Below are 27,564 nucleotides of genomic sequence, written 5' to 3' on the forward strand. Positions count from 1 at the left end.
AAAAGAAACTTCCATTATTCAAACCCAATCTAATCACAGACCTGCGGTTCCATTTATTGGATGTTAATTTGGGGTTGAGCCATAATAAGACTCCAATTCTTTGATATCCTTTTGGGGAATCCTTTTGCATCCTTTTGGGGAATAAGACAGGAGGCTGGAGAAGAGAAGGTGAGGAAGACATTGTCAAAGATAATAATAAGGAGTGACTGAGAGTAGGGAAGAATTTACAAAATACTCTCTCATCGCAATAGGTTACTAGGTTGACATCTTTTGTGACCTGATGGGGTTATTCTGACCAGCTATTTGAAGATATATTGATATGTAAATACACCATGACTCATAGTCAAAAGCACAACAACCTTTGAGTTTCAGACCATTGGAGGCTCTATATAAAGTCAATGAAGAAGGGGTTTCAGTACAAAGGGCCAGAGGAGGGAGGCGTTTTCATCAGGTTCTAAGCCATGTAGCATGTGAAATCATTAAGCTCCGTGCATGTGTTTGAATTGTACCAGATCACTGACCCACCTTCTGTCCTTCCAGCTGAAGCTGCGAGTGGTGGAAGTGCTTCCCGATCTGCTGCGACCCGTCACGCCCGTGACAGAGCTGGAAGGTGCTGACCCACACGAGTTGCGAGGGATGACTGAACTTGTGTCCAGCCTGGACCAGCTGGAGATGGAAGACTGGGACTTCTGAAAGTGGACATGTTGTTCAAGCTGGGCCTGGTGATGCCATTGGTCTTTATTTGTATTTTTTATGTAAAATGGCAGTTTTGCTGATTTACAGCGAAGTGTGGCACTAATAGATGCTGAATAGCAGGGGTGCACATCAAACCAGCTTAGGTGGGTGAAGGACCACAACCTGTACATTGATTCACAGTGCCCTCCATAATGTTTGGGACAAAGGCCCATCATTTATTTATTTGCCTCTGTGCTCCACAATTTGAGATTTGTAATAGAAAAAATCACATGTGGTTAAAGTGCACATTGTCAGATTTTAATAAAGGCCATTTTTACACATTTTGGTTTCACCATTTTGGTTTCACCATGTAGAAATTACAGCAGTGTTTATACATAGTCCCCCCATTTCAGGGCACCATAATGTTTGGGACACAGCAATGTCATGTAAATGAAAGTAGTCATGTTTAGATATAAGTTAATCTTCGTCTCATCAGTCCACAAGACCTGGTCATCCTATTTTAGTGACTAACCAGTGGTTTACATCTTGCAGAGTAGCCTCTGTATTTCTGCGCATGAAGTCTTCTGCGGACAGTGGTCATTGACAAATCCACACCTGACTCCTGAAGAGTGTTTCTGATCTGTCGGACAGGTGTTTGGGGAGTTTTCTTTATTATAGAGAGAATTCTTCTTTCATCAGCTGTGGAGGTTTTCCTTGGCCTGCCAGTCCCTTTGCGAATAGTAAGCTCACCAGTGCTCTCTTTCTTCTTAATGATGTTCCAAACAGTTGATTTTGGTAAGCCTAACGTCTGGCTGATGTCTAACAGTTTTATTCTTGTTTCGCAGTCTCATAATGGCTTCTTTGACTTTCATTGGCACAACTTTGGTCCTCATGTTGATAAACAGCAATAAAAGTTTTCAAAGGTGACGGAAAGACTGGAGCAAAGACTAGGTGCTGAGAGCTCTCTTATACCTGCATTAAGGAGGCAATTAAACACACCTGAGCAATTACAAACGCCTGTGAAGCTATGTGTCCCAAACATTATGGTGCCCTGAAATGGGGGGACTATGTAGAAACACAGCTGTAATTTCTACATGGTGAAACCAAAATGTATAAAAACACTCTTTAATAAAATCTGACAGTGTGCACTTTAACCGCATGTGATTTTTTTTCTATTACAAATCTCAAATTGTGGAGTACAGAGGCAAATAAATAAATGATGGGTCTTTGTCCCAAACATTATGGAGGCCATTGTACTTGAATACTAGAGATTTCAGATCACAACCATTACCCTTCTATTACTGTACCAGCAGCCAGTGAGCGCTGAAGCATTGCGCTCACATCTTATGTGAGAACAGAGTGATTATCCTTACCTGGTCTCACCTCTGGTGAGTAAGGAGGTAGCTTTCTTACCCTTGTGAGTACGAAAGCATTGTCCTTGCACCTTTCTCACCAGTTACCATGAGTTCAGCAGCAGTCCTCAAACCTGCTATGAATGCAGAGATAAAGTCCACACTCTTCTTGACCATCTTGAAAACAGAGCCACTGTTGTGGAATCCGTTACAGATAGATGCTGTGCTTCATCTCTCCTATCACACTGAGAGCGTGAAATATTCACTGTTTTATTACCTTCTTACATGCAATCCCTTTGTACCTGAATTGTTATTTATTCAGAGTCAATCAATATTAAAGTTTCATTTGGTTACAACTATGTGAAACCCTTCTGCACTACATCATCTATAATAATAATAATAATTTTTATTTACGGGCGCCTTTCAAAGTCTCAAGGACACCTTACAGAAAATTAACAAGAGAGAAAAAACATATAGTCGGAGTAAAATAAATAATAAGGACATCACCAATACACAAATTAAAGACAGAATTCGCTCCAAAGACAAAAAATCAAAAACACAATGTGAAGAGAGAGCAGCGGCAGCTAAAGCGCGCCAGCGTCCACTCTCCCTTCCGACAGCCATCTTGGACACAAACTAACATATTCACATTACACACAAAAAATCATCCCCCCACAATGGATACCACAGTGGGGGAAGGCACACTGTCCAGTCCCCATCCCCAGTTCTCCCAAAGTCAGGCCTATTGAGGCCTCCGCTATTGCCTCTACGGAGGCTCGATGTTCCTGGCCGGGTGCTGTTGCCCCGGCGTCGGGAGAGTCCTTTCAGCAGCTGGGCCACCTGGAACGGCCGCTTCCTAACTGGGGACCGCGGCTTCCGAAGCCGACAAGGCCGCGCCGGTTTGGAGTTCCCAGGCTCCCGATGTTAAAGTGGGCGCCGACCGCTCCGCTCCGCAGACCCGCAGCCCGGAGGTGTTGATCTCGGCGGTCACGGCTCACCGGAGCTCCAACGCGTCGATCCAGCGCGGCGACCCAGGCAAGGCATCGCCCGCTCCGCGATAGCGCTCCAGTGCTGTGCCGCCACCGAAGCCGAGGTGCTGGGCGGTCCCCGCCAGGAAACGGCGCTCCACGCCCGCTGGTAGGCCACGAGGATGGGTCGGTGGGGCAGCCCGGAGAAAAAGCTGCCTCACCGACCAGGTAGGGACCTGGAAATATTATTACCCCCTACCCCCCACATTAAAAAGACTATCTCTCCCACAAACAGGGCACAGGACTAACTAAAACTGCAAAAAAAAAGTGAATTAAACGGACGGCTGCTGGTTAGCAGCCGTTCCCCAAGATGGCTCCTCCCACGATCTATGCAGCTTTTGTACCAGCTTTTCACTTAAGCATTTGAGCATTAGCCAGTCACTTGGCTCAGCTGAGACCATCACTGGCAGTTGATGTTGGATTCATTGCTTGTCCTTCAGAGCTGGAGTAGGGCCAATGTAGTCATTCTTTTGTGGGTCAGAATCCGTTCAAGGAGAATCCTGGCTCAACTGACAACTTCAACTTAACCAGAGTTCTGAAGATTACCGCACAAAGCAGCCTTACCCTTTTAGATGTTAGCCATTGCAAGAGGCCCCAGTCAGATTCCTTCAATGTATCTGGGGGGTGTCACCAGTACTGCAGCAAGAGTTCCCATAGTTACAGCTGGGAGCATACAGGAAATCCAAGCTATGATGCCGACTTAAGAGGCGTCCCCTGGGCAGCTCATGTCAATTCAACATCAACCCATTGACGTTGCCTTCCTCTACTCGATGAGCACGGTTCTCAGCCAATTTGTGGCTCCAACCAGAGGAGCGGTCAGACAATACAGTGAAGCTGGTAAATTGGCACAAAACAATATGTGCAAGAGTGAATAGTGGCCATGGTCATTGTGGAATGTTTCAACTTACTCTACAATCGCAAATCCACGGTTTCAGTTCCAATATCTGAAGATCTTGGAGATGTTGTAGTTGGGACCATCTTTAAGAGATATGCAACTATGATAACCACAAAGGGGTCCATTGCTGTTCACCATAGGGAAAGTCATACTCCGTGTCCTTTTTCAGTGGGTAAAGGGATAAGCGGAATTAGCCATCACAGTCAGCCTGGGTGGGTAAGTGAATGGCCCGTTTCTGTGCTGTAAGACTCCATGACTCTAGGTCCACTGCTTACTACATGACATTGTCTTCCGACAATGAATGTTCTTTAAAAAGGACATGAAGTCACTGCAGGAGGGGTGACCAGGTGGACAAAGGATATACTGAAAGCCTTGGAATCTCATGAGCATTTGGAACAATATTGAGAACACACCTGAATGTCTATTTTCTCCCACCATATGTTCTTGAACCTCCTAACCTGTAATTTGGTTGTCAGAAACCATCCATTAGATGTCACCGAACAGTTATTACCAACAGTTACCAACACTCTTTTTTTTAATTTCAAAATATACTTTATTCAAGAAATAAATATATACATGATCGTTACAAAACTCCATCCGACATTCTCGGAGGCTATACATACAGTTTCCTCAAATCACAATTTTTTTACCCCACCCCCTTGCCACTCATGTGGCCCACTGGCATGGAATCCCTTCCCTTATTTTGAGGGGCGTCTTCACCACACCCTGACCCCCATGTCCAGCAGCAGAGGGACCCTATACTGTGGTCCTCCCCCACCGAGCCTTGACGTTGGCTGCACAGAGCTTCAATGGGTCCCTCAGCACGTACTCTCGGGCCAGTCAGCAACATTCCCTGACGGACATCTCGCTCCGCTGGGTGGTGAACAACGCTCGGGCAGACCAAAGAGCGTCTTTCACCGAGTTGATGACCCTCCAGCAGCACTCGATGTCCGTCTCTGAATGCGTCCCTGGGAACAGTTCGTAAATCACAGAGTCCTCTGTGACGGAGCTGTTCGGAATAAACCATGACAGGGACCCTTGCAGACCTCTCCAGACTCTCTTTGCGAATCCACACTCTGCAAAGAGGTGGGCAACCATCTCCTCTCCATAGCCGTCCCGAGGGCAGCGTGCGCTGGTAGTTAGGTTCTGATGGTGTAGGAAGGATCCAACACTCTTCATCACAGCCAGGTTGACATAAAGAAGGACATATGGAGCTGGGTGTTCTCCAGTATGATGAATAAAGTGGAAAGGAATGAGTGGGTTAATGTGGGTTGTCTATGGATGAGCCACCTGATGTGGCTGACTGACAGGATCAAATTCCTCCTCAGACTGTGATAATTACTCCGTTTCTCATTCCAGCTCTGTCTCCCCTCACATTCCCCAATAATGTGAACACAATTAAGGTCTTCACACTGTGGTGTACAGATCCTGTTGAGACTGTCACGCTCACTGCATGTGTGCATTACTCTTCCGCTTACTGCGAATGGCCACCTAACTGAGCAGGTTGCTATACAATGAGGCTGACACAGAGGAGGCTTTTGAATTAACAAGAATGAAGCCCAGCAGGGATTCACGGTATGGGAATGTGCCTTCCTGGAGACATTCTCCTTTAAGTAGGACAACCTATTAATAAACATGACGCAGCCACTTGCTCTTTGCTACACGGTAAATTATAAAGGCTGAACTAAGCTCTCTGATCTTAGTGATTTGACCAAATTCATTGTGAAGTTTATCTCTTCCAGTGTTCCCAAATCAAATTTCTGCAGAGCAGTAAATCTCTAAAACTGCACAAAGTAACACCGCAAGAGATAAAACCAGAAACTGCGAATAATAAGATTGGGCATGATAAGCAGAGTGGCAATGTCATGCTGAGGAAGTCCCAGCCTCACCCAGGTGGACTATGCAATGGTTCCCGCAGGTTGGAGGATAACAAATGTGAATCTGCTATTTGAAGGAAAAAAGAGAGAGAAAGCAGGGAGTGACCAACTATTAGCCTTCTGTTAGCCCGTCTGAAGAAGGGTCTTGACCCGAAACATCGCCCATTCCTTCGCTCCATAGATGCTGCCTCACCCGCTGAGTTTCACCAGCATTTTTGTCTACCTTCGATTTTTCCAGCATCTGCAGTTCTTTCTTAAACATTAGCCTGCTGTTGATCGCTGGGAAGTTGCTGAATCTATAAAAAAGAATGTGGCATTAAGACAGAAAATAACAGTAGGATTGGCCTATGACAAGGACTTGTCAAATGCAGTTTCCATTTTATTCGTTTATTGGAATTCTTTGAGGATGTATCTGGTTGAGTAGATGAGGAGGAAGTCAGATGATCTGGTGTACTTCAGCGCAAAGGTTTCAAAGATATTCCATTGACACATGTACCAGTGATATGCGAATTACCATACAGCCATACGAAAAAAAAGCAACAGGCCACACAACTACATAAAAGTTAACATAAACATCCACCACAGCAGATTCCCCACATTCCTCACTGTGATGGAAGGCAAAAAAGTCCAAACCTCCCTCTTTATTTTCCCGCGGTCGGGGCAGTCGAACCATCCATCTGGGCAATCGAAACTCCCACGTCGGGGAGATCGAAACTCCCATGCCTTGGTTCCCGAAGTCGGTCTCTGACCAGAGATCGCGGGCTCCATGATGTTAAAGTCTGCAAGCACCCATGGTTTGAGCTACGAGGTCGATCCCTGGCAAAGGAATCGCGGGCTCCGTGATGGTAAGTCCACAGGCACCCGCGCTGGAGCTCTCAAAAGTCGTTCTCCAGCAAAGGCCGCCAACTCCTTGATGTTAGGCCGCAGTGTGGACGGAGATACGATACGAAAAAAAAAATCACATCTTCGTCAAGGTAAGAGATTAGAAAAGTTCCCCCCCCCCCCCCCCCCCCCAACAAAACAAACTAAAGAACACTAAAAACATCCATTTAACACATACTATTAAAACACAAAGAAGGAAGGGACAGACAGACTAGGCGACACAGTTTAAAGGTGTTTTTGAAGAGATCCCACAAACGAGGATGGCCAAGAAGATCAGACCACATGGAATTGTGGTAAGATACTGTCATGGATAGAGAATTGATTAACAGAGAGAAAACAAAGAATGGTAATAAACAGGTCATTCTCAGGTTGGCAGATTGTAACTAGTGGAGTATCGCAGGGGGGTCCCAACTATTCACCATCTGTGTCAATGATTTGAATGAATGAGAGAACCATATGCTAAAATCCTAGGTTTGGTGATGTCTCAAGACAGAATGGGAATGTGAGTAGTAGTGAAAATGATAAGAGTCTACACGGGGATATAGATAAGTTGAGTATGTGGACAATAGCAAGGCAGATACAATCAGATTTGGGGATTATTTTATATTTATTGACAATTTTTCTGATTTCTACCTCACTTGTTCCCTCTTTTGCTCCCTGCTGCCTGTTCCGTGATCTTCTGGTTCTCATCTGTGCTTATGATGCTGTGTTGGTCATTTGCTCTATTTTCCGGCTTTATTCTATTCTTGAAGACTGAAGTGCCTTGTTATGTAGTCTTCATAGGCTGAATCATTTCCCATTAGTTATGAAGACTTGCAGGATGTTTATGTGACACAAAGGCAACAGTTAAGGGAGAAAGATTGAGAAAAGGTGAGCTTCCCCATCCTTATTAAACAGTACGTTTTCAGGTTGGCTCTTCGACAATCCATTGCAACATTCCCTGATTATACTTAGGCTTAGAGTCCATGTGATTTGCTTGTGAATCTCACCCTATTCCTGGCTTGTAGCCCATAAGATACGTGAGAAAATGCCATGGCAACCAGTTGCTAGATTACATCGTGCATGGTAAATAGTGCTTACTGAACAGCAGAACATCTCCCTCTGTGCTCTGCGAAAGAAGCCTCCATAATGCTGAGCAGGCAGCTGGCCAAAGACACAAATGGAAGACAGGCTGCCGATAACATGAACAGCATCCTCCCTGTAGAAATGAGGAACTGCAGGTTGACAAGAAAAAAGACAAAGCGCTGGAGTCACTCAGCAATGCATGTCCGCGGCACACGAGATCTCTTGTACAGGCTGACCAAACCTCCACATAAACACAAGCTCGGCATTCAATGTGTTCGTCTTTTATTTCACTGAGTTCTGTACCAATTTGTCTCCTGTGGCGAGGACGTGTCCACTAGTGGGAGAGTATGGGATCAGAGGGCATAGCCTCATAATTAAAGGACGTTCCTTTAGGAAGAAGATGAGGAGGAATTTATTTAGTCAGAGATTGGTGAATCTGTGGAATTCATTGCCACAGAAGGCGGTTGAGGTCGTCGATGGATATTTTTAAGGCAGAGATTGATAGATCATTGATTAATAAGCTTGTCAGGGGTTGCGGGGAGATGGCGGGGTGAGGGATCTATGCAATTTCCTCGCTTATTTCCACCAGCACCATGGGATGTTACCCCTCTAGGCCAGGGGATTTATCCAATATAAGGATAAAGAGTCTGACTATAAGAGTGAAGGTTCTGAAGAAGGGTCCCGACCCAAAACGTCACCCATCCATGTTCTCATGAGATGCTGCCTGGCCCGCTGAGTTACTGCAGCACTTTGTCTATTTTTATTCCATTGGATGCCTGGAGCGCGTTGCCAGAAGTGGGGGCTGGAGGCAGAAACGATAGTGGGGTTTAAGAGGCGTTTTAGATAGCTGCGTGGCAATGCAAGGAATAGAGGAATTTGGATCGTGTACAGGCGAACGCTTAGTTTAGCTTGACAACGTGTTCGGCACAAGCAATGTGGGCCGAAGGGCCCGTTCCTGTGCTGTACTGTTCCATGTTCTACGTAAGTGTAAGCTAATATTTTGGGTGATTCCGAACAAGGGTCCCGACCTGCAACATTTCTTATCTATTCTATCCACAGATGTTGTCTAGATGTCGGGTCCTCCGGCACTTTGCTTCCCAGTAGCTCTTCTTATTGAATTCTCAGCTCACGCACAATCTGACCTGCACGTCCCCCTGCTGGGACTCTGGAAACCAAAGATACTAGAGGAGCTCTATAATCTTTGCTGGCAACATCCTCTTTTAGTGAGGGCGGGTGAACGCCTGCCTTCACTACCAAAGATCTTTGTTCACTACCACAGCCTCTGCCTCTGTGAAATTTTCTTCTTGGCCTCACCCCTCCTCCAACTCCTTTTCTGAAACGTCGCCGATCCATGTTATCTAGATATGCTGCCTGACCCGCTGAGTAACTCCAGCACTTTATGTCTTTTTTTTTGACAACCAGATTTTGCAGTCAATGGAAACGGGTGTGAGTTCGGGGGGAAGGGAGGGTTGTGGTGGCAGGCATTAAATGGGAACCAGGTCGTAGGGTCAGGGGCGAGTGATCTACGAGGGACAATGAGGACCAAAGATGATCTTTGATGAGGACCTTCTATCAGTGGGGAGAGAGGCCAGTGGGGGATAGGGTAAAAAAAAGTCAGTGGCGACATGGGTCGGTGGTGTCGACGGTCAGTGGTCTATGGGGATATGGGTCAAATGTGGACCTTCCATCAGTGGGAGGAAAGGTCAATGGGGACAAGGCAAAGGGGTCAGTGGACAGGGGGCAGGTGCGAGCATTGTGTCCCTGGCCCAGTCTCGGGGATTTGAGCTCGGACCGAGATAGGAGCAGAATTCGGCCATTCGGTCCATCAAGTCTACTCCGCCATTCAATCATGGCTGATCTATCCAAAAATACTAGAGGATCTACTAGAAGCTCCTCTAGTATCTTTGGATCTATCTCTCCCTCCCTCCTAACCCCTATTCTCCTGCCTTGTCCCCATAACCCCTCACACCCGTACTCATCAATCAAGTCAGGTCCATTCTTCGAGCCCTCTGTCCAAATCCTCCTCTTTTTTGAATAAAACGCACCCAGCCCGTCCCTCCCCTCCCCCCAAACCCCACCCCTCGCCCCACTCCACTCCACTCCCGCTCTCCCGGGCCGGGCCAACTCTGCTTTCGCCCTGTGTCAGCAGCAGCCGAGCGGAGCGGAGAGAAGCCGCCCGTCAGCCCCCTCAGCCGTGGTCCCGGGGGATGCTCGGCGCTTCCATCTATAGTCAGACGCCGCCGCCCCGCTCCCGTATATATAAGCCTCGCCGGCTCGTCCCAGCCCGCCGCAGCCGCTGCAGACTCCGCTCCCTCCGCCATGGCCCCCAAAAAAGAGGTGAAGAAGGAAGCCGCCAAGCCCGCTCCCCCGCCCGCGGAACCCGAGCCGCCCAAGGAGCCGGCCTTCGACCCAAAGAGTGTGCGGGTGAGTGAGTGAGTGAGTGAGTGCCCGGTCGCGGGCCGCTGTTTTCCGGGGCTCCGCTCCCTCCGCTATTGTCTCGGTCCAGGGCGGCGGCAGCGGCCGATACTGCGGGACCGGCCTGAGCAGGAGCCTCCTCTCCCCCTCCAGCCATCGGGCCGGCGTCCGTGATCCACCCTCCCCGCCGCATCGCCGTCTCTCTCTGCGGTCTAACCCGGCTCCATCCCCGTTGTCCGGGCGCCGCTGGCTGCGGGAAGCGGCGCGGGCGTCTCCCGGTCCCGACACAACGAGCCCGGCGGCTCAGCCACAGGACAAAGCTGCAGGCACCCCGGCTGCCCACAGGGCCGACAACGGGCACCGATCCCCATTCTCCCCCCGGTCTCTCTCACATCCCCCCGCATTCCCAGCACCAACCCCCTCCACCACCCCCACCAACAACTTCCGCGACCTTCCCGCCGCTTATTCTTCAGGCCACCCGCTCCTCGCACCGTGCCGGTAGTGGGGTGATACCGGGGGGGGGGGGTCGTCATCACTGGAGACGTCGGACAGGACCGGAGTAAGACCGAGGAATTCGGGAGGAAGGGAGGGGGGGGGAGGGGGTGATCACGGAGGACGCACCGTCCGAGGCTACCGGGTGCCTGGTAAACATTGGGGGAACCTTCCTGGAGGTCACACCGGGCAGTGGCCCCCAGAGCCCGGCCAGTGGCCCCCAGAGCCCGGGCAGTGGCCCCCAGAGCCCGGCCCGTGGCCCCCATTGCATAGCCCGGCCAGTGGCCCCCAGAGCCCGGGCAGTGGCCCCCAGAGCCCGGGCAGTGGCCCCCAGAGCCCGGCCAGTGCGGGGACGAACCGCGGGGCCCGCTTGCGTCTCTGCCAGAGCCGCACTGTGTGTGGCCCCCCTGATGTGTCACCTCTCCGCCAGCGAAAACAGCTTCACTCCGTCTCCTCCCTTCACGGTGTTAACGCATCTCATCACAGCCTCCGCTGGTCGACGGAGGGGGACGGAGAGTGAGATAGGGACTGCCGGGGGCCGGTGTCCGCTGACCTCGGCCGCTGTCGGTCAATGGGCGAGCGGCCCCACGGGCAGCCAGGGTGACTGAGTCCTCGCTCTTGTGGCCTGGACAGCTGTTACCCGCTGTCCGGTCACCAGACAGCGGGGTCGGAGTTGCGACGGATCCTAACCGGTGCTTTATAAAACTGCAACATGACCTACTAACCCCTACACAAAAAGCTAGAATAACTCAGCTGGACAGGCATCATCTCCGGAGAGAAGGAATGGGTGACATTTCGGGTCGAGACCCTTCTTCAGACTCGACCCCTACTTCCTAACCCCTGCACTGAATGTCCCGACCGGTAAAGGCAAGCACGCCGTTTGCCATCTTTTACCACTCTATCTACTTCTGTTGCCACTTTCAGGGAGCTGCAGGCTTGGATCTCAAAATCCCTCTGTATATCAGTGTGAACTTGTGTGAACAAATTGCCCCTTTAAAAATTTTCCACACTCATCTTAAACATCACCTCCCGAGTTTTAGACTCTTCCTACCCTGGCGAAAAGACTGGCCATTATCCTTATCTATGCCCCTTATGATTTTATATACCATTTCTCTTCTGTTTGATACTTTGTAATTGGTTTATAGTTTGATACATTATAATGAACAGTAGAGGTTGGGCACAGAGTGAAGAATGGCTACAGTTTCCCATCACGTGCTCCCAGAGCAGGGACAGTGCAGGTGAGAAACATCTGCCATCTGGGTTATTGAGAAATGTAACATGGTCTCCACTTCTTTTGAGGTCACGGCTGAGGCCAGTGAGGGACTGTAGACTGCAAGACTCCACGGTCCATAGCAAATGCTTTCCTCTACAGCTTGAGCAGTCAGAGAGCAGGGATTCCCAGTGATCAGGAGGGATGCCGCAGGAGGCTTTGAAGAAGGGTTTGTCTGAAGAAGGGTTTTGGCCCGAAACGTTGCCTATTTCCTTCGCTCCATAGATGCTGCTGCACCCGCTGAGTTTCTCCAGCTTTTTTGTGTACCTTCGATTTTCCAGCATCTGCAGTTCCTTCTTAAATGCTTTGAACCCATCCTTGATTCTTTTCTCTGTCCACCTGTAATCTCTTCCCATAGAGTCTGGTATTGGGCAAACAATGGGCATTGCTGCCCACCTTAGCCAACTGAGAATCCCCAGGGGATATTGCCCTGGGAGAGAACACAGATGTAGGTTCACACACCCTTCCAGTGAATTTGGAGGATTTTGCTGTGTTGGGGTTTCTCTAGTGTCCGCAGGGCATTCTGTCGTTAGTGCAGGACGTTCACCTTAAGTACTCCAGCTAACACCTACAATATTACACGTTAAAGGACATTTGGACAGGTACTTAGATTGGAAAGGTTTAGAGATGAATGGGTCAAAGGCGGGCAAATGAAACAAGGATCGATGGTCATCTTGGTTAGCATGGACAATTTGGCCTGAAGATCCAGTCACCATGCTGTGTGACTCGTAACAGTTATACATTAGAAGTAAAATGGTGCACTTCAGATCAGAGGAGGGACTGAGTAAGAACAGGTGAAGAGCTCAAAGAAAGTCAACTATGAGCAGCTTGTTGCAAAGCGCTGGAGCTAGGGAAACGCTGGGAGTGAAGGAGAGGTTCAGAGTGGTGTGGCTCCAGGCAGAGGCGCTGACAGTTTTGGTGTGTGAAGTATGAAGGAGTGTGGGGTGGATAGGAAAGCAGATGCAGTGTAAATGAACACCAAATTAGAACACCAATTGCTCCTCGCAATGTAACACTGCCCTTCTGTTTGTTTCAGATTGAATTCAGCAACGACCAGATTGAAGGTGAGTTGATGTCAGGCAGTGACTCCAACCCCAACGCTGAGCTCGACCTCTGCCCGGTTACTGACCTGCTCCCCCGACCTTCACCCTCGACCACCACACCCCCACCCTGAGCAAGGACTGCAGCTTTAGCCCAGACATTTACCCTGACCCCTGCTCTGGACACTGACCCCAGTCACCGGGGAGAGCCCCAATCCAGATATTGTTGACATCTAACACTGACCTCATTCCTTACATTGACGCACCCAGCATCATACTTTATTCACTCTCTCATTCCTATCCCAGTGAAACTGATCTTGTCTCCTCTACTTGCCGTAAGTTTGATGTGTTGGCAGAGCTGAGTTTATCTATTTAATTATTGTTCATTCACAGCATAGACACCTGTTTGTTTTCTTGTGACTGCGTACCTGCATGCTTTATTCTGAAGTATATCAATATTAATTGATTCTGATTAGTTGTATCTGTCCCTATACCTGGGCAAGTCCCTAACGCTACACTTGCCCCTATCCCTATATCTGTCTCTATACCAGATACTGTACCTAAAGCTGTACCAGGCTCTATCTCTACCTGTTCCTGTACCTGTTTCTGCCACTATACCAGTTCCTGCAGCTGTCTCTTTATCTGTCCCTCTCTGTGTCTTTGTCCCTATACATGTACCTGCCCCTATTTCTGCCCCTATACTTCTACCTTCCCTGTTCCTAAAACTCTACCTGTCCCTACATTTGTATGTGTATCTGTCCCTATACCTGTACCACCCCCCTTTACCTGTCCCTATATCTTACCTTGTTACTACCTGTGCTTATACTTATACCATCCCTATACCTGCACCATTCCCAGTACCCAGGCCCTGTAGCCAGCTCTCAAGTTTAGCTCTGTATTGTGGTCTGATGATTTCTCACGTCTATGGTTCCAATCCCTTCCTCTTGCCTCCACTTTCAGAATTCAAGGAAGCTTTCGCCCTTTTCGACAGGACCCCGTCCTGTGAGATGAAGATCACCTACGCCCAGTGTGGTGATGTGATGCGAGCCCTTGGGCAGAACCCCACCAATGCCGAGGTCATGAAGCTGCTCGACAAACCCAAACCGGAAGGTCAGTCTCTGGGACGTGTAGCACCCGTCCATCATGACCCTCCAACCCACCGTCCAACGCTGGCAGTAATAAAACCAGCCGTGACACCAAGTGTGGGCAATAGCCACCAGTTCAACTCAGATGGATGTGGGACGAGACGGAATGGGGGATAAGATAAACACATGTTTGAACAGTAAACACCCATTCACATGGACACACGTGTACTGTATCTACACACCTATGATCATAAAGGTGGAGGGGTAAAGGTACTAAATTGAATGATAAATACAAATGGGCACATACATGAACACAGGTGCAAGAACAGCCTCACCAATGGACACAAGACCAACACTGCTCCATGGTCCGTCCACAGCCCATTCTATCTCCAGCTGCCCTAGCGGTCAGCCTGAACCTCTGCTTGCCTCCCCACACAGAGATGAACCAGAAGATGTTGGACTTTGAGACCTTTCTACCAATGCTGCAACACATCTCCAGAGGCAAGGACCAGGGCACTTTGGAAGATTTTATAGAAGGTTTGAAAGTCTTTGACAAGGAAGGGGACGGCACGGTGATGGGGGCCGAGCTTCGCCACGTCCTTGCAACGCTGGGTGAGTAGGTTTGGAGCCGGATGTAGACCCAGTGTGTTCCGACATTGAGCTTACATTTCTACTGGTTAATGACTTCTACCGTGATCCCTGCAGATAACAATTCAGCGAACCACACTCATTGGCGTCTTCCATCTCCCCCTCCTCCCTCACTCCTCTCACAAGGGTCCCAGAACATGATTGCCCCATTGGCTGAATCACTTATCTACTTGTTTCTGTTACACCACAGACAGCACTGGGGAGGTGGAGGGGGGGGGGGGGAGATGGACAGAAACCTAAATGTTCCATCCCTACCAGTAATTACTTGCTGCTCTGTTACCCAGTCCACAATCAGGAACCACATGGTTCAGGTGAGCGTTCAATCAGCAGCAGAACATCTTGTGGGGTAGGTGAGGCAGAGAGGGCAAGGGGTGGGCTGGGTTAGGCCAGGGCGGGCTGGGTTAGGCAGGGGTGGGCCAGGCAGTGCATTTTCTTCACGGGAGGGTTCCACAGGCTGGTGAGGATAATGATCAGAGACAAAATATGAAACGGATCTGGCAGTGTCCGTGGAACAGTAGAGCAGTGCGTCTAGTGGGAGGGACGTCTTCTAAATCTTACGTATCCATTAAAGAACTTCCTGCGAGCTCCAGTCTTGATTGATGCCTGTCCAAAGCACAAGCAACATCCATGGGGTGAACACACAGACCACAGATGAGATCAACAATTCTCTCCAAACATATTCAATCAAGTTCCAGTCGCTGGTTATTACTGCAGACTCAGCCTTCAACAGCCCAGGGAGGGCACCTAGTTCTTGGGTGGTGCGTGGCAAATGGGCATCTAATTAGTAGAGCATTGCTGTGGCCTGTCATAGAGTTATACAGCATGGGAACAGGCCATTCTGCTTAGTTTGTTCATGCCAACCAAGTTGCCTAACCAAGCGAATCACACTTGCTTGTGCCTTGCCCAAACCATTTCTATGCATGTACTTGTCCAAATATCTTTTAAATATCAGAACAGTACCTGTCATTCCCATTTTCTCAGGCAGCTGCTTCCATATATATATATGCCTCACATTCTGTGTGGAAAATGGTGCCCTTCGGGTCACTTTTAATCCTTTCCTATTTCACCTTAAACCTATAGCATGTGTTAGAGCCCCCCCCCCCAATGTTGACTAAATAAAATGTTGTTACTCTCCTTATCTATGCCCTTCATAATTCCGTACACCATTATAAGGTCACCCCTCAGACCTGATAACCTCTATGTAATTTAATTAATTTCTTCATATAGCAGGGCAACCAGAACTGTGCACAGTACTTGAGAGTTGGGACATTATGTTACTGATGTACAAGATGTTGGAAAGGCCACATTGGAAGGTTGGAGTACTGTGTGCTTCAACCTTCAAGTGTAGCTATACTAACATCTTGTACATTGGTTACATGATGCCCCAACTCCTGTACCCAATACCAAACTGATGAAGGCAAGATTGCTAAATGCCTTCTTCACCACCTGTCTGCCTGTGTTGTCACATTCATGGAACAATGTACCTGATCCCTACATCTCTCTGTTCTACTACACTGCTCTCTATCAGTTGCTGCATAAGTCCTACCCTAGTTTGTCTTACAAAATGCAGCCCTCTCATTTATCTGAATTAACTGCATCTGCCTTTCCTCAGCCCATTGTCTCAATTGATCTACATCCTGATGTAATTTTAAACAACCCTCTTCACTGTCCACTACATCACCAATGTTTGTGACATCCTCATACCAATCATGCCACCTATATTCACATCCAATATCACTGTGCCATCATCATCACTGGCGGCAGCAAGATGGTGCAATGATAGAGTTGCTGCCTTACAATGCCAGAGAGCTGGGTTCAATCCTGACTACGGGTGCTGTCTGTACGGAGTTTGTACGTTCCCCCTGTGACCACGTGAGTTTTTCCCCAGGTGCTCTGGTTTCCTCCCACACTCAAGACGCACAGGTTTGTAGGTTAATTGTCTGTGGTAAAGATTGTAAATTGTCCCTAGTGTGTGGAATTGTGCTAGTGTGTAGGTAATCGCTGGTCGGCGCGGGCTCGGTGGGCCAAAGGGCCTGTTTCTGCGCTGTATCTCTAAAATTATCTCTAAACTAAATGCTGGACTCCTCGCCATACAGTACTGTGGGAGAACCTTCACCAGAAGGACTGCAGTGGTCCTCTAACTCCCTCCTTGTCTCATTGTCTCCCAGTGTCTGTACAGTGCCTGCTCCCCGCCAGTGTCTGAGGTCTGCCAGTGGCCATGTCATAAGCAGAACCACTGGTGAAACAGTGCTGAGTGACCAACAGTACAAGGCATCTAATTCAATCTCCCCACAATATTTCGCCAGCTGCCTAAACCTCAGGGAGTACCTGGAGAATTAACGATGGGGAGTGTCTGCGGGGAACCTCCGCAGAATACCCACGGGAGAACTTGTGAGACAACCTGGGGTTTTTTTTTTAAAATCACTTCCTCAACTAGCTCTGCCACTTTCAATAATCTGTGCACATAGACACCCTCTGCATTGCAATCCTTGCCAGAATTCATCAATGACCTTCCCTCTGTCATGAAGCCAAGAGTGTTGTTGTTTGCTGATGGTTGCACCTTGTATCTGCCCAGAATGTGAAGCAGCTGAGACTGCAAGCAGCCAGATGTGAACGATAGGTCAGGCACGGGCTGATATATGACAAGTACGATTTACAATAAGATTTCCAAAAGAGATTACTGACATTGAGCCTGGTTGCACTGCTTCCTGTCACTACAAAACTCAAAACCATGATCAGTTTCCAGCCAGTGATTTAATTTTTTTAAATTTTTTTTTTTTATTGATGGATTAAATTTCATGACCCCCAGGGTGGTGCTGGTGAATAGCCCATCAGAACCACTGCAGTCCCTCTGGTGAAGGTGCTCCCACAGTGCTGATGCATAGGGAGTTCCAGTATTAGACACAGCATTATTAAAGGAACCTTGATCTATTTCCTAGTCAGGATGGCGTTGGACTCTAAGGGAAACCTGCAACCTTCTCTTATTATTCTTCATTGGGGACAGAGGCCATAGGTTTGGAAGGTGCTGTTGCCTGGGTAGGTGGCTGCAGTGCATTCTGTAGATGGTGCATTCTGTGTGCCACTGGTGCAGCGATGAATATTTAGAGTGGTTGGCAGAGTACCAATCGAGTGGGCTGCTTTGCTCTTGATGGTGTGACTGAGTTATGGGGTTGTTCAGCATGGAAACAGTCCATTCGGCCCACCACTTCCATACTGACCAATGGGCACCCATAGTATTAATCCCATTTTACAGCTCTCACCCCTGACCCTTCAATGCGTGATGATTCAAGTGCTCGTCTAGAGCTTTAGTTAGTGTTGTTGTCGACTCTGTTTCCATTGCACTCTCTGGCAGTGTATTCCGTTTGGGTAAAAAAATCTCCTTTGAATCTCTTTCTCCTTCCTCTAAATCTATGTCCTCTCATTTGATCCACGTCTCTGATAGCGGGAAATGTTTCTGAGGTCTACCTCTCATTCTGCATACCTAAATCATGTCCCCTCTTCCTCCACTCCAGGGAGAACAGACCCATCCTCCACTCATAAATTAAATGTTCCATCCCAGGCAACATCCTGGTGAATCCTCTCAGCACTCTTTCCAGCATTATCATATCTTTCTTCTAGCGTCGAGACCAGAAGTGTGGCTAAGCAGTGTTTTGCAAAGTTGCAAATAGCTTCCTAATTCATCGGTCCTCTGCCCTGACCTATGAAAGAAAGCATGCATTATGCCTTTTATTTGCGTTGCACTCTCAGGGAACTATGTACTTGACCCCCAAGGTCCCTCTGCTCACCGATATTCTTTTGTACGGTACCAATTACTGCGTATGTCCAGCCCCCTATTTGACTTCCTAATATGTCGGCGTTGTCAGAATTAAATTCCATTTTGTCAAAACTCCCCAACCTCCTATCTGATCTATATCTTGCTGTAGGTTAGCTATCATTCTAATTTGTTGGGAATGCCTTTGGGAATCTGGAGTTGAACCACTCATATAGGATGCCCAGCCTCTCACCTGATTTTCCAGCCACAATATTGATGTTCCTGGGCTATGCTGACCCCCAGGTTATTCATGGTAGTAGCTTTGTTAATAGTGCCATTAAATGCAAAGATGAGGTATTTGAGATGATCAATAGTTGTTGCTCGTGTAGCACAAATGTTTATCAGTCCATGCCTGAATTGGAGTTTTACTTTAGAGTTTAGTGATGCAGTGCAGAAACAAGGTGCTTCGTCCCACCGAGTCCGCACCGACGAGCGTTCCCCGCACACTAACAGTATCCTAAATGCACTAGAGACAATTTACAATTATACCAAGCCAATTAACCTACAAACCTGTATGCCTTTGGCGTGTGGGAGGAAACCAATGATCCTGGCGAAAACCCACGCAGGTCACGGGGAGAACAAACAAATTTCTTAAAGACAAGCAACCATAGTCAGGATTGAACCCGGGTTCCTGGCGCTGTAAGGCAGCAACTCTGCCACTGCACCACCCAATGTCCTGCAGATCTTGTTTGCATTCAGGCACATTGCACGTTGGTTGAGGAGTTTCAAACGGAATTGAACATTATGCAATAGACATTAAACATTCCCACTGGCAAAAAGTAGACCATTGATGAAGCAGCTGCACATGGTTGGGACCAGTGCTCTGAGGAAGTCCTGAAGTGATTACCGAGGGAGGAAAGATTGGCTTCCTATAAGAACAATCATCTTCCACGTATCCTGGAACTGTTTCTGTGGATTGGAAGACAACATACAATATGTGACTCCACCCTTTGAAAATCGAGTGAGAAATGGGGAACCAGTGGGCAACCTAATATAAGGCAAAGAGATGGACACCAAGTATTGGAGTAACTCGGCAGGTCAGGCAGCATCTGTGGAGAAAAAGGATGGGTGACCTTTCAGGTCAGGGCCCTTCTTCAGACTGCAGCCTGAAGAAGGGTCCCGACCCCAACTTTCACCCATCCTTTTTCTCCAAAGATGTTGCCTGACCCGCCGAGTTACTCCAGCACTTTGTGTCCATCTTCTGTATAAACCAGCATCTGTAGTTCCTTTCTGCACACGCAAAGAGAAACTGCAGACATTTGTTCAGGATGCAGCAAACAGGACACATTGGAAAGAATAGAACTGACATGGGTTTCTGGAAACTGTTTGACTAATCTGCTGCTATTCTTTGAGGATGTACTTTGAATAGATGAAAGGAACCAGTGGTTAAGGTGAATTTGCATTAACATAAGACATTTGATGAGGTGACACACAGGAGTAAGGTCAACAATCTTACAGCACACAGAACTTGGAGTGCTGCACTGACATGCACGGAGAGATGGATTTCATACAGAAAGCAAAGAGTGGGAGTAAACTGTTTATGAAGTTGTCGGGCTGTAAGGAGCAGGACCCAGCTATCCACCATTGCATCTGCATTTGGCTGAAGGAGATAAAATGCATTATTTCAAGGTGCTCTGAAGATACAGAATGGGTGGGACTGTAATGCCCCTGCCCCACTTAGGAAACCTGAACGGAAACCTCTGGAGACTTTGTGCCCCACCCAAGGTTTCCGTGCGGTTCCCGGAGGTTTTTGTCAGTCTCCCTACCTGCTTCCACTACCTGCAACCTCTGGGAACCGCACAGAAACCTTGGATGGGGCACAAAGTCTCCAGAGGTTTCCGTTCGGGATTCCTAAGTGGGACAGGGGCATAAGGAGAGAGGGGTAAAGAGACTTCTGGAGAAATGGACAAACTGAATGGGTGGGTGAGAACGTGTCAGAGGGGATATAAAATGGAAAATGGACGCTCCTCTACCTTAGTGAACAAACAAGGAAACAGAGTGTGTGGAAAGGAACTGCAGATGCTGATTTAAACCAAAGACTCAGGGGGTCAGGTAGCATCTCTGGAGAAAAGGAATAGGTGACGTTTCTGGTCGGAACCCGTCTTCAGACTGAGTCAGGGAAAAGGGAAAAGGGAAAAGAGAGATTTAGACGGTGATATAGAACAAATGAATGTTAAAAAAAATAACGATAATCAAAGGAAGGTGGAGCCCACAATAGTCCATTGTTGGCTGTGAGCTAGGTGTTATACAGACAGTGAAACTCACCAGGATGACAATGAAACTAGTACGATGACTAGGGTGGGGAGAGATGGAGAGAGGTGATGCGAGGGTTGCTTGATGTTAGAGAAATCAATATTAATATTAATTGAACAGAGTGGTCAATGGTGACAGTCGAAGAAACATTGAATTTCAAAGGGACAAAGGAGTGTGACTTTGAAAGCCCACATGCAGGGGAGGCAGAGTCTCAGTAAGGTCTTTAGGAGAGGATTTGACTATAAGAATAAAGATGTCTGTCTCACTGCTAATGTATGGGGCCTAGATCTGTCTGCACCAGGATTATGTGGAGAGTTTGGTCTCAACCTAAATAAGGACCTTCCTGGATGGATTGCAGCAAAGATTCACCAGACTAGCTTCTGGTGAATGGTAGTTTGCCACTGGAGGAGGGATCGCATAAACTGGACCTACATTCTCCAGGGATTGGAAGAATCGCATTGAAATTTGAAATGTTCGTATAAGTTTGACCGGCTTGGTGAAGGGATGGTGCTTGCCTTGGCTGAGGGTAACGGAACAGGGTGCAAAGTGTGAATGCAAGGGAAAGGTGATTTATAACTGAGGGTGCGAAGGTTTGAAACACTTCACCTCTGGGCTGTGGAGGCTCAGATGGATGGAGTTCTTAATCGTCAGGCAGTCGAGGTCTGTGGGGTTGTGCAGGGAAATGGCCCTGTGGTAGATTTATTTTTAGAGAAACAGCGCGGAAACAGGCCATTCGGCCCAACGCGTCCCCGCACATTAACACTATCCTACAGACACTGGGGAGATTTTTACATTTATACCACGCCAATTCACCTACAAACCCGTACGTCTTTGGAGCGTAGGAGGAAACTGAAGATCTCGGAGAAAACCCACTCGGTCACAGGGGGAAGGTGCAAATTCCATACAGGCAGCACCCGCGGTCAGGATCAAACTCTGGTCTCTGGCACTGTAAAGCAGCATCTCTACCCCTGCGCCACCATGCCGCCCAATGGTCAGCCATGATTTGGTGCAGGCACAAACGGCCAACTGACCAACCTCCTACGTTCTTCCTTTGTCCAGGTATGAATCTAATAATTTGAGAATGTTCCCACTGAATTCATGCAGTAAGAGGGCATTTCAATGATGAAACTCGTTAAATGCCTCGCAAATTCCAGCACAATATTTTTCACTCTGCCTTTAGCAGTCGGCTACTTTGACTATTGTGGAATATGTAACCATTTTTAAAAGTCAGGTCCATGTTCCTGCTGAACTTTACCAGCAGATAGGGACCATACACAAACTACTCGACTAATGAGCACTTTGGGTCCACAGGAGAGAAGATGTCGGAGAGCGAGGTGGAGCAACTGATGGTGGGGCAGGAGGACTCCAACGGCTGCGTCAACTACGAGGGTAAGTCCGGACCTGAGGTCCCCCCTCCTCCTCCCCACTGTGGGCAAGCGCAGTACCCGGGTTCCCACCTCACGCTCTTCCCATCACTCCTCACCCTCTCACGCCCCCTCCCACTCGAGTCCCTCCCTCACACCCAGTCGCACCCGCCTCGCTCACCCGCTTTACAGCCCCTCCCTCCCTCACATTGCACACTCCCACACTCACTCCTCCTCTGATCTGATACGATACGGCAACTCCTGGAGTGTGGGAAGTGAGAAGGTGGGGAGGTGGAAAGGGAGAATTAACTGCAGAAACCAGTGGTTTATTGTGATTAATGTGACAAAACGGTGGTAATCTTGTTTCTTTACTTTTACAGCTTTCGCTAAGCACATCTTATCAGGATGAAAGGCATCAGACCGGTGAGTGAGACAATTGGGTCGTTTTGGATGTGATAAATGTTTGAATGTCCTTGGATGCAGGCTTTACAACGAGGGTTGCCAACTTCCTCACTCCCAAATAAGGGACAAAAGGTCAAAATACGTGACAAATTCCCGACGGCAATTCATTGACCAACTCGGCCGTGGCTGGGTGAATGATGAGTTGGCCCGGGTGCTGGACTGCACACACAGCCCAGCCGGCGGGCCAGCTGAGGAGTTTTGGCCCACGCGACGTTGCACGCAAAGTCTGGCTCCCCATCCAACTCACGAACTGATGATCGGCCATGAGAAGAAGGGGTGGTGGTGGTGTCGGCGGTAAACGAAGGTTCGAAGGTTGGACAGCTGGCCGGGCTGCCGACCGACGGGGCCACGGGCGAGGAGCTGCAGCTGCACTCCATGGGCTGCACTACGTCGGGATGGGTGTGGCGGGGCCGCCCGCGGCGCTCCGACCCGACAGTCCCCTCCACCCGAGTAGCAGCAATCAAATACGTGACAAGGGCGGTCCCGTATGGGGCAAACCAATTTAGTCCAATATACGGGATGTCCCGGCTAATACAGGACAGTTGGCAACCCTATTTACAACCCACATAGAGCTTGACTGTGTGTCTTACCCATGCTTTGGGAGTGTGTGATGGGACAATGTGGCAGTGCTAAGTTCTGTTTTGTCCTATGCCAGTGATGCTTCCATGTGCTGATCGCCCTTCTCTCTTGGTGCTTGCAGCGAGTTTACAGTGCAATTGCTGGTGAAGAAGGTGCCGCATGACCAATCTCTCCATCAACAACTGCTGCTGCTGCTGCCACCCTGATAATACCCAGCAAGTGAACACCTATCACCGGCTAGACCCGCCGTTAACACTGGACTCTGCCTGCTCTCCTGATTGTGCTGTGTCGGGTCTCAGGACATGCTCCATCACTCTCAGCCTATCTCCAACTGGCCAGCTACTTGTATCTTAATTTATGAGTTTATACCACAAATTAAAATTGAAAAAACACTTATTTCTCTTCTGAGTTTGTTCCTTTCTGGTGAGAGTGGAGAATGTGTCTACAGGGGATGACCAAAGGCAGCAGTCTCAGGTTATGGCTCTCACCCACAGTCACAGGGACTGTAGCCGGACCCATGGTTCTTTAGTAACCCCAGAGAGTTGCTCATGATGTTTTAGTCAAATGGCGTTCCATCGTATGATCATTAGAGCGGGGTGGGAGATTGCAACCTTCACGTGGTCCACCCTGTTTCGACAAATGCAATCAACCCGGCGTGCACAATCAAATAAGATCAAATAGAACAAGTTGTCCGACAACTTTAGGCTGTGCGCGCCATACACAACAAGAAGATCATTAGAGCCAGGATGATTAGGCGCTAAAAATCTCTGAAATAGGCAGGCAAAAAGGCAAAATAAAATTACAAAAAAGGCCTGAAAAAAGCATTTATTGACAAAAAAGGTATAAAAAGGCATTTATTTCCACCACCAAAATATGGTTAAAAATGATGATTATAAAGGTATACTACATTAAATGACCAACGTTGCCTGGTTGCACATAACTACCAGCATTTCTTCAAATTATCTGGTGTTAAACTATGCTGTCTGTCGGACAGAACATGCTTCAGTTGTGAAAAACTTATTTCTGCCCCAGCTGAGGTCACTGGTGCATACCTGAAACAAGCTACAAACTACATTCATGTTGATATCTTGAGCATTACTACTACCTTTGAGAAATTTAGTTATGTTTTGTACTTCTTCAAGATCTTTGCTAGCTAAAATCCCCCTCTCACATTTTCCTTGTATGTCTTTACCTACATCGTCAGGAACTTTAAATACAATGTACATCAAGTGATGATGTAAACAACTGAGTAATAGTTGTGCTTTATGACTTCTCCAATACTTCCGATGTCAATACTTCTTTGATGGTTGACCTGCCTCCAGTTTATCAATGACCACATTGGCAACATATCTCCCCACAGCATTGTTGTCTCGCCTATTGAGATCCATATTTTGATACATGCAACTTTGTCTCTAATTTTCTGCACAACAATGTTGAAGTTGCTGTCAACATAATGTTTCTGTAATGATGACTCGCTTGGTATAGGTTCCTCTGTGTATTTCCCTAAAAAACCTCTGAGAGATTTGTTTTCCAATTTCCACAGTGGATTCCAGCATCATTGAATGCGTTGCACAGATCACTGGAAAACTCATATATGCGATTGGAGTTAGCAGTAAATGTTGTGAGGAGACAAGCAAGGTGTATTTCTCACCTTCAGTTTCTCTGCCGTCGACTTGTGTTTAGCTGTCTGTACATGCTGGGAGACGAAATATTTCTTCTCGTGATTCACTGCTTTCTCACATGCTTTGCAAAACTGCACACAGTTGTCTGTAGAGAATATATCACTCCCGTACACTATCATCAAATAGTTCAGTTTTTTTACAAGGCGTTGACTTTAGGCATTTTTACGCTTACTGGGTAGATCCTACAGGAGCGGGGATGCAGACCTCTACAGGCAAGCCAAGTACAAGCTGAGAAGAGGAATCAGAGCTGCCAAGGAAAGGTACTCTGAAAAATTGAGGAGCAAGTTCTCAGCAAACGACTCTCCTTCAGTGTGGAAGGGCTTGCAAGAAATCACAAGCTACAAGAGGAAAACCCCCGCTCCTTGGGCAATCGTCAGCTGACCAACGACCTGAGCGAGTTCTACTGCAGGTTCGATAAACAGAAACTTAACCCTGGTACCCCACACCCCATCCACAACCAACACTTCACACCTACTCTGAAATACTCAGTCTGAAGAAGGGTTTCAGCCCAAAACGTTGCCTATTTCCTTCGCTCCATAGATGTTGCTACACCCGCTGAGTTTCTCCAGCATTTTTGTGTACCTTCACACCTACTCACAGCTTGACTCCAGTTTGAAAAGACTAGGTCCTTCCCCACCTACTCCTCCCCAATCACCACTTCACACCTACTTAAAGCATGACTCCAGTCTGCAAAGACCGGACCCTTTCCCATGCACCCTTCTCCAATCACCATTTAACACCCACTTACAGCCGGACTTCGCCCTGGTGCTGTAAATTTTCTTGTAATGTTACGTTAAAATGGCCAAAAAAAGGCTGCTTTAGGCTCTTTAGTAACTTGTCAGTTTCTTTGTTGAACTAAATTAAGGCGCATGTTGCAATCAAAAGCACTTGAACAATTGGTTGGGAAGAAAGCCATCGTGAAAAGGGCATTATCATCCTGAAATCATCAAAGAAGGCATGAAAAGGCACTTATGGCATTTATGGCAAAATCCTGGCTCTAATGATCATCAAAAAACTACAGGGCAAGATAAGCCTGTTATGCCCGTTGTGTGTGACCCTAACCCAACCTACCAGTTTAAGCCCCCACCCCCCAATGCCACCTATCACTGCACAGTTCCCCCACCTCCCCCAACCACATCTACTACCACTGCTATTTTGTTTGGGCAGCTTACATCCCAGCGGTATGAATATTGTCTTCTCGAACTTCAAGTTCCTCTCTCTCCATTTCTTCCCCTTCCTAGTTCTCTGACCAGTCTGACTGGTCCCTATTAAATTTTATCTCTGTATGCTTTGTCACCTTCTCCTAGCTAACAATGATCCATTCTGCATTTTCCTTCAAGAGCTATCAAGATAACATCCTTTATTAAAGGCAGTAACTCACAAGCAGGCATCAATGGCTGGTACAACTATGTATGAAAGTCATAACGCTTGATAGAGATACCCTCGCACATCACCACATGCACGCATCACATAATCTGGTCTCGGCCATTGAAACCCTCACCCATGCAGAGAGTATGCTGACCAGTTGCATCGTGGCTTGGTTCGGCAATTTGAGCGCCCTGGAGAGGAAAAGACTACAAAAAGTAGTAAACACTGCCCAGTCCATCATCGGCTCTGACCTCCCTTCCATCGAGGGGATCAATCGCAGTCGCTGCCTCAAAAAGGCTGGCAGTATCATCAAGGACCCACACCATCCTGGCCATACACTCATCTCCCTGCTACCTTCAGGTAGAAGGTACAGGAGCCTGAAGACTGCAACGACCAGGTTCAGGAATAGCTACTTCCCCACAGCCATCAGGCTATTAAACTTGGCTCGGACAAAACTCTGAACAATAATAGTCCATTATCTGTTATTTGCACTTTATCAGTTTATTTATTCATGTGTGTATATATTTATATAATGGTATATGGACACACTGATCTGTTTTGTAGTAAATGCCTACTATGTTCTGTTGTGCTGAAGCAAAGCAAGAATTTCATTGTCCTATCAGGGACACATGACAATAAACTCACTTGAACTTGAACTTGCTTTACAAGCATGAGGTGCAATAGTAATTTAATAAATAAATAAATAAATAAATGGTATCTGGCAATGGGACCTGGCAATGGGAGGTAAAACAACAAAAACAGACTTGGTTGGTAGTCCCCTTTCTGCGGAGTTTAATGTTATAATAGAGCGATTGTCCCTACTTTCTTTTTCTTTCTTTTCTAGGGTCTACTTTCTTACTTTACTTCCTTCTCTAACTTCTTTTCTAAGGGGCTTTCTTTTCCCAACACTCTCTTGCACTTCACGACTCTTGCGCACTTTCTTTACTTTCCTTACTTCTATCTTTTTCTTAAAGCTGAAAAAAATGAAGCGGTACAAAAAATGTATTAAGGTATATGTGTTGTGTATTATTGTAATTTACCGTATTTCTAATAAAAATAATAAAAAAAAAAAAAAAAAAAGAACTTGCTTTAATTTTCAATGGACCGACGATCCCGGCCAGCATCACTTGTGCCACAGTGTGAATTACTACCCAAACTCTGGGGGTCCTAACTTGCACCATCCCACTCGCCCCTCAGCCCTGTACTCAGTGAATCACACAGCTCCCGGGAAGGAAAGTCCTTGTTATGACATCCTCATCCTCAACTGTAGATCCCTTTCTCCTCTTCCCCACAGTTCTGCACCTGTCCACCCTCCTAGACC

The 27,564-nt window shown here is 47.6% G+C and overlaps 2 protein-coding genes across 5 annotated transcripts in view; both read left to right on the top strand.

The window, feature by feature from the left end:
• The window catches only part of strada (STE20 related adaptor alpha), a 36,576-nt gene extending 34,193 nt beyond the window's left edge, over nt 1–2,383 (top strand). For 3 of the 4 annotated variants that reach the window (XM_033035186.1, XM_033035187.1, XM_033035189.1), the window contains one exon: nt 541–787. In XM_033035186.1, coding sequence (XP_032891077.1) covers nt 541–693 — 153 coding nt within the window. In that variant the 3' untranslated portion in view covers nt 694–787. Of the gene's footprint in view, nt 1–540 lie in introns of all 4 variants that reach the window. The other variant, XM_033035188.1, reaches the window with a different exon arrangement.
• A 7,530-nt stretch (nt 2,384–9,913) lies between these two features.
• On the top strand, nt 9,914–23,588 carry myl4 (myosin light chain 4). Its single transcript, XM_033035190.1, has 7 exons — nt 9,914–10,198; nt 12,988–13,015; nt 13,952–14,101; nt 14,515–14,688; nt 22,100–22,177; nt 22,533–22,575; nt 23,315–23,588. Exons 1-6 carry the CDS (start codon nt 10,094–10,096, stop codon nt 22,559–22,561), a joined length of 564 nt encoding a protein of 187 aa, XP_032891081.1. The 5' UTR covers nt 9,914–10,093; the 3' UTR covers nt 22,562–22,575; nt 23,315–23,588.
• The last annotated feature ends 3,976 nt before the right edge of the window (nt 23,589–27,564 follow it).

The sequence above is a fragment of the Amblyraja radiata genome, chromosome 16, assembly GCF_010909765.2.
Source record: "Amblyraja radiata isolate CabotCenter1 chromosome 16, sAmbRad1.1.pri, whole genome shotgun sequence".
Lineage (NCBI taxonomy): Eukaryota > Metazoa > Chordata > Chondrichthyes > Rajiformes > Rajidae > Amblyraja > Amblyraja radiata.

Excerpts from the sequence above, each read along its gene's own strand:
- myl4 (XM_033035190.1), top strand. The coding sequence starts at position 10,094 with ATGGCCCCCAAAAAAGAGGTGAAGAAGGAAGCCGCCAAGCCCGCTCCC. Across the intron at positions 14,102-14,514 it reads CGACAAACCCAAACCGGAAG|AGATGAACCAGAAGATGTTG; the intron begins GTCAGTCTCTGG and ends CTCCCCACACAG. Across the intron at positions 14,689-22,099 it reads CCACGTCCTTGCAACGCTGG|GAGAGAAGATGTCGGAGAGC; the intron begins GTGAGTAGGTTT and ends TTGGGTCCACAG.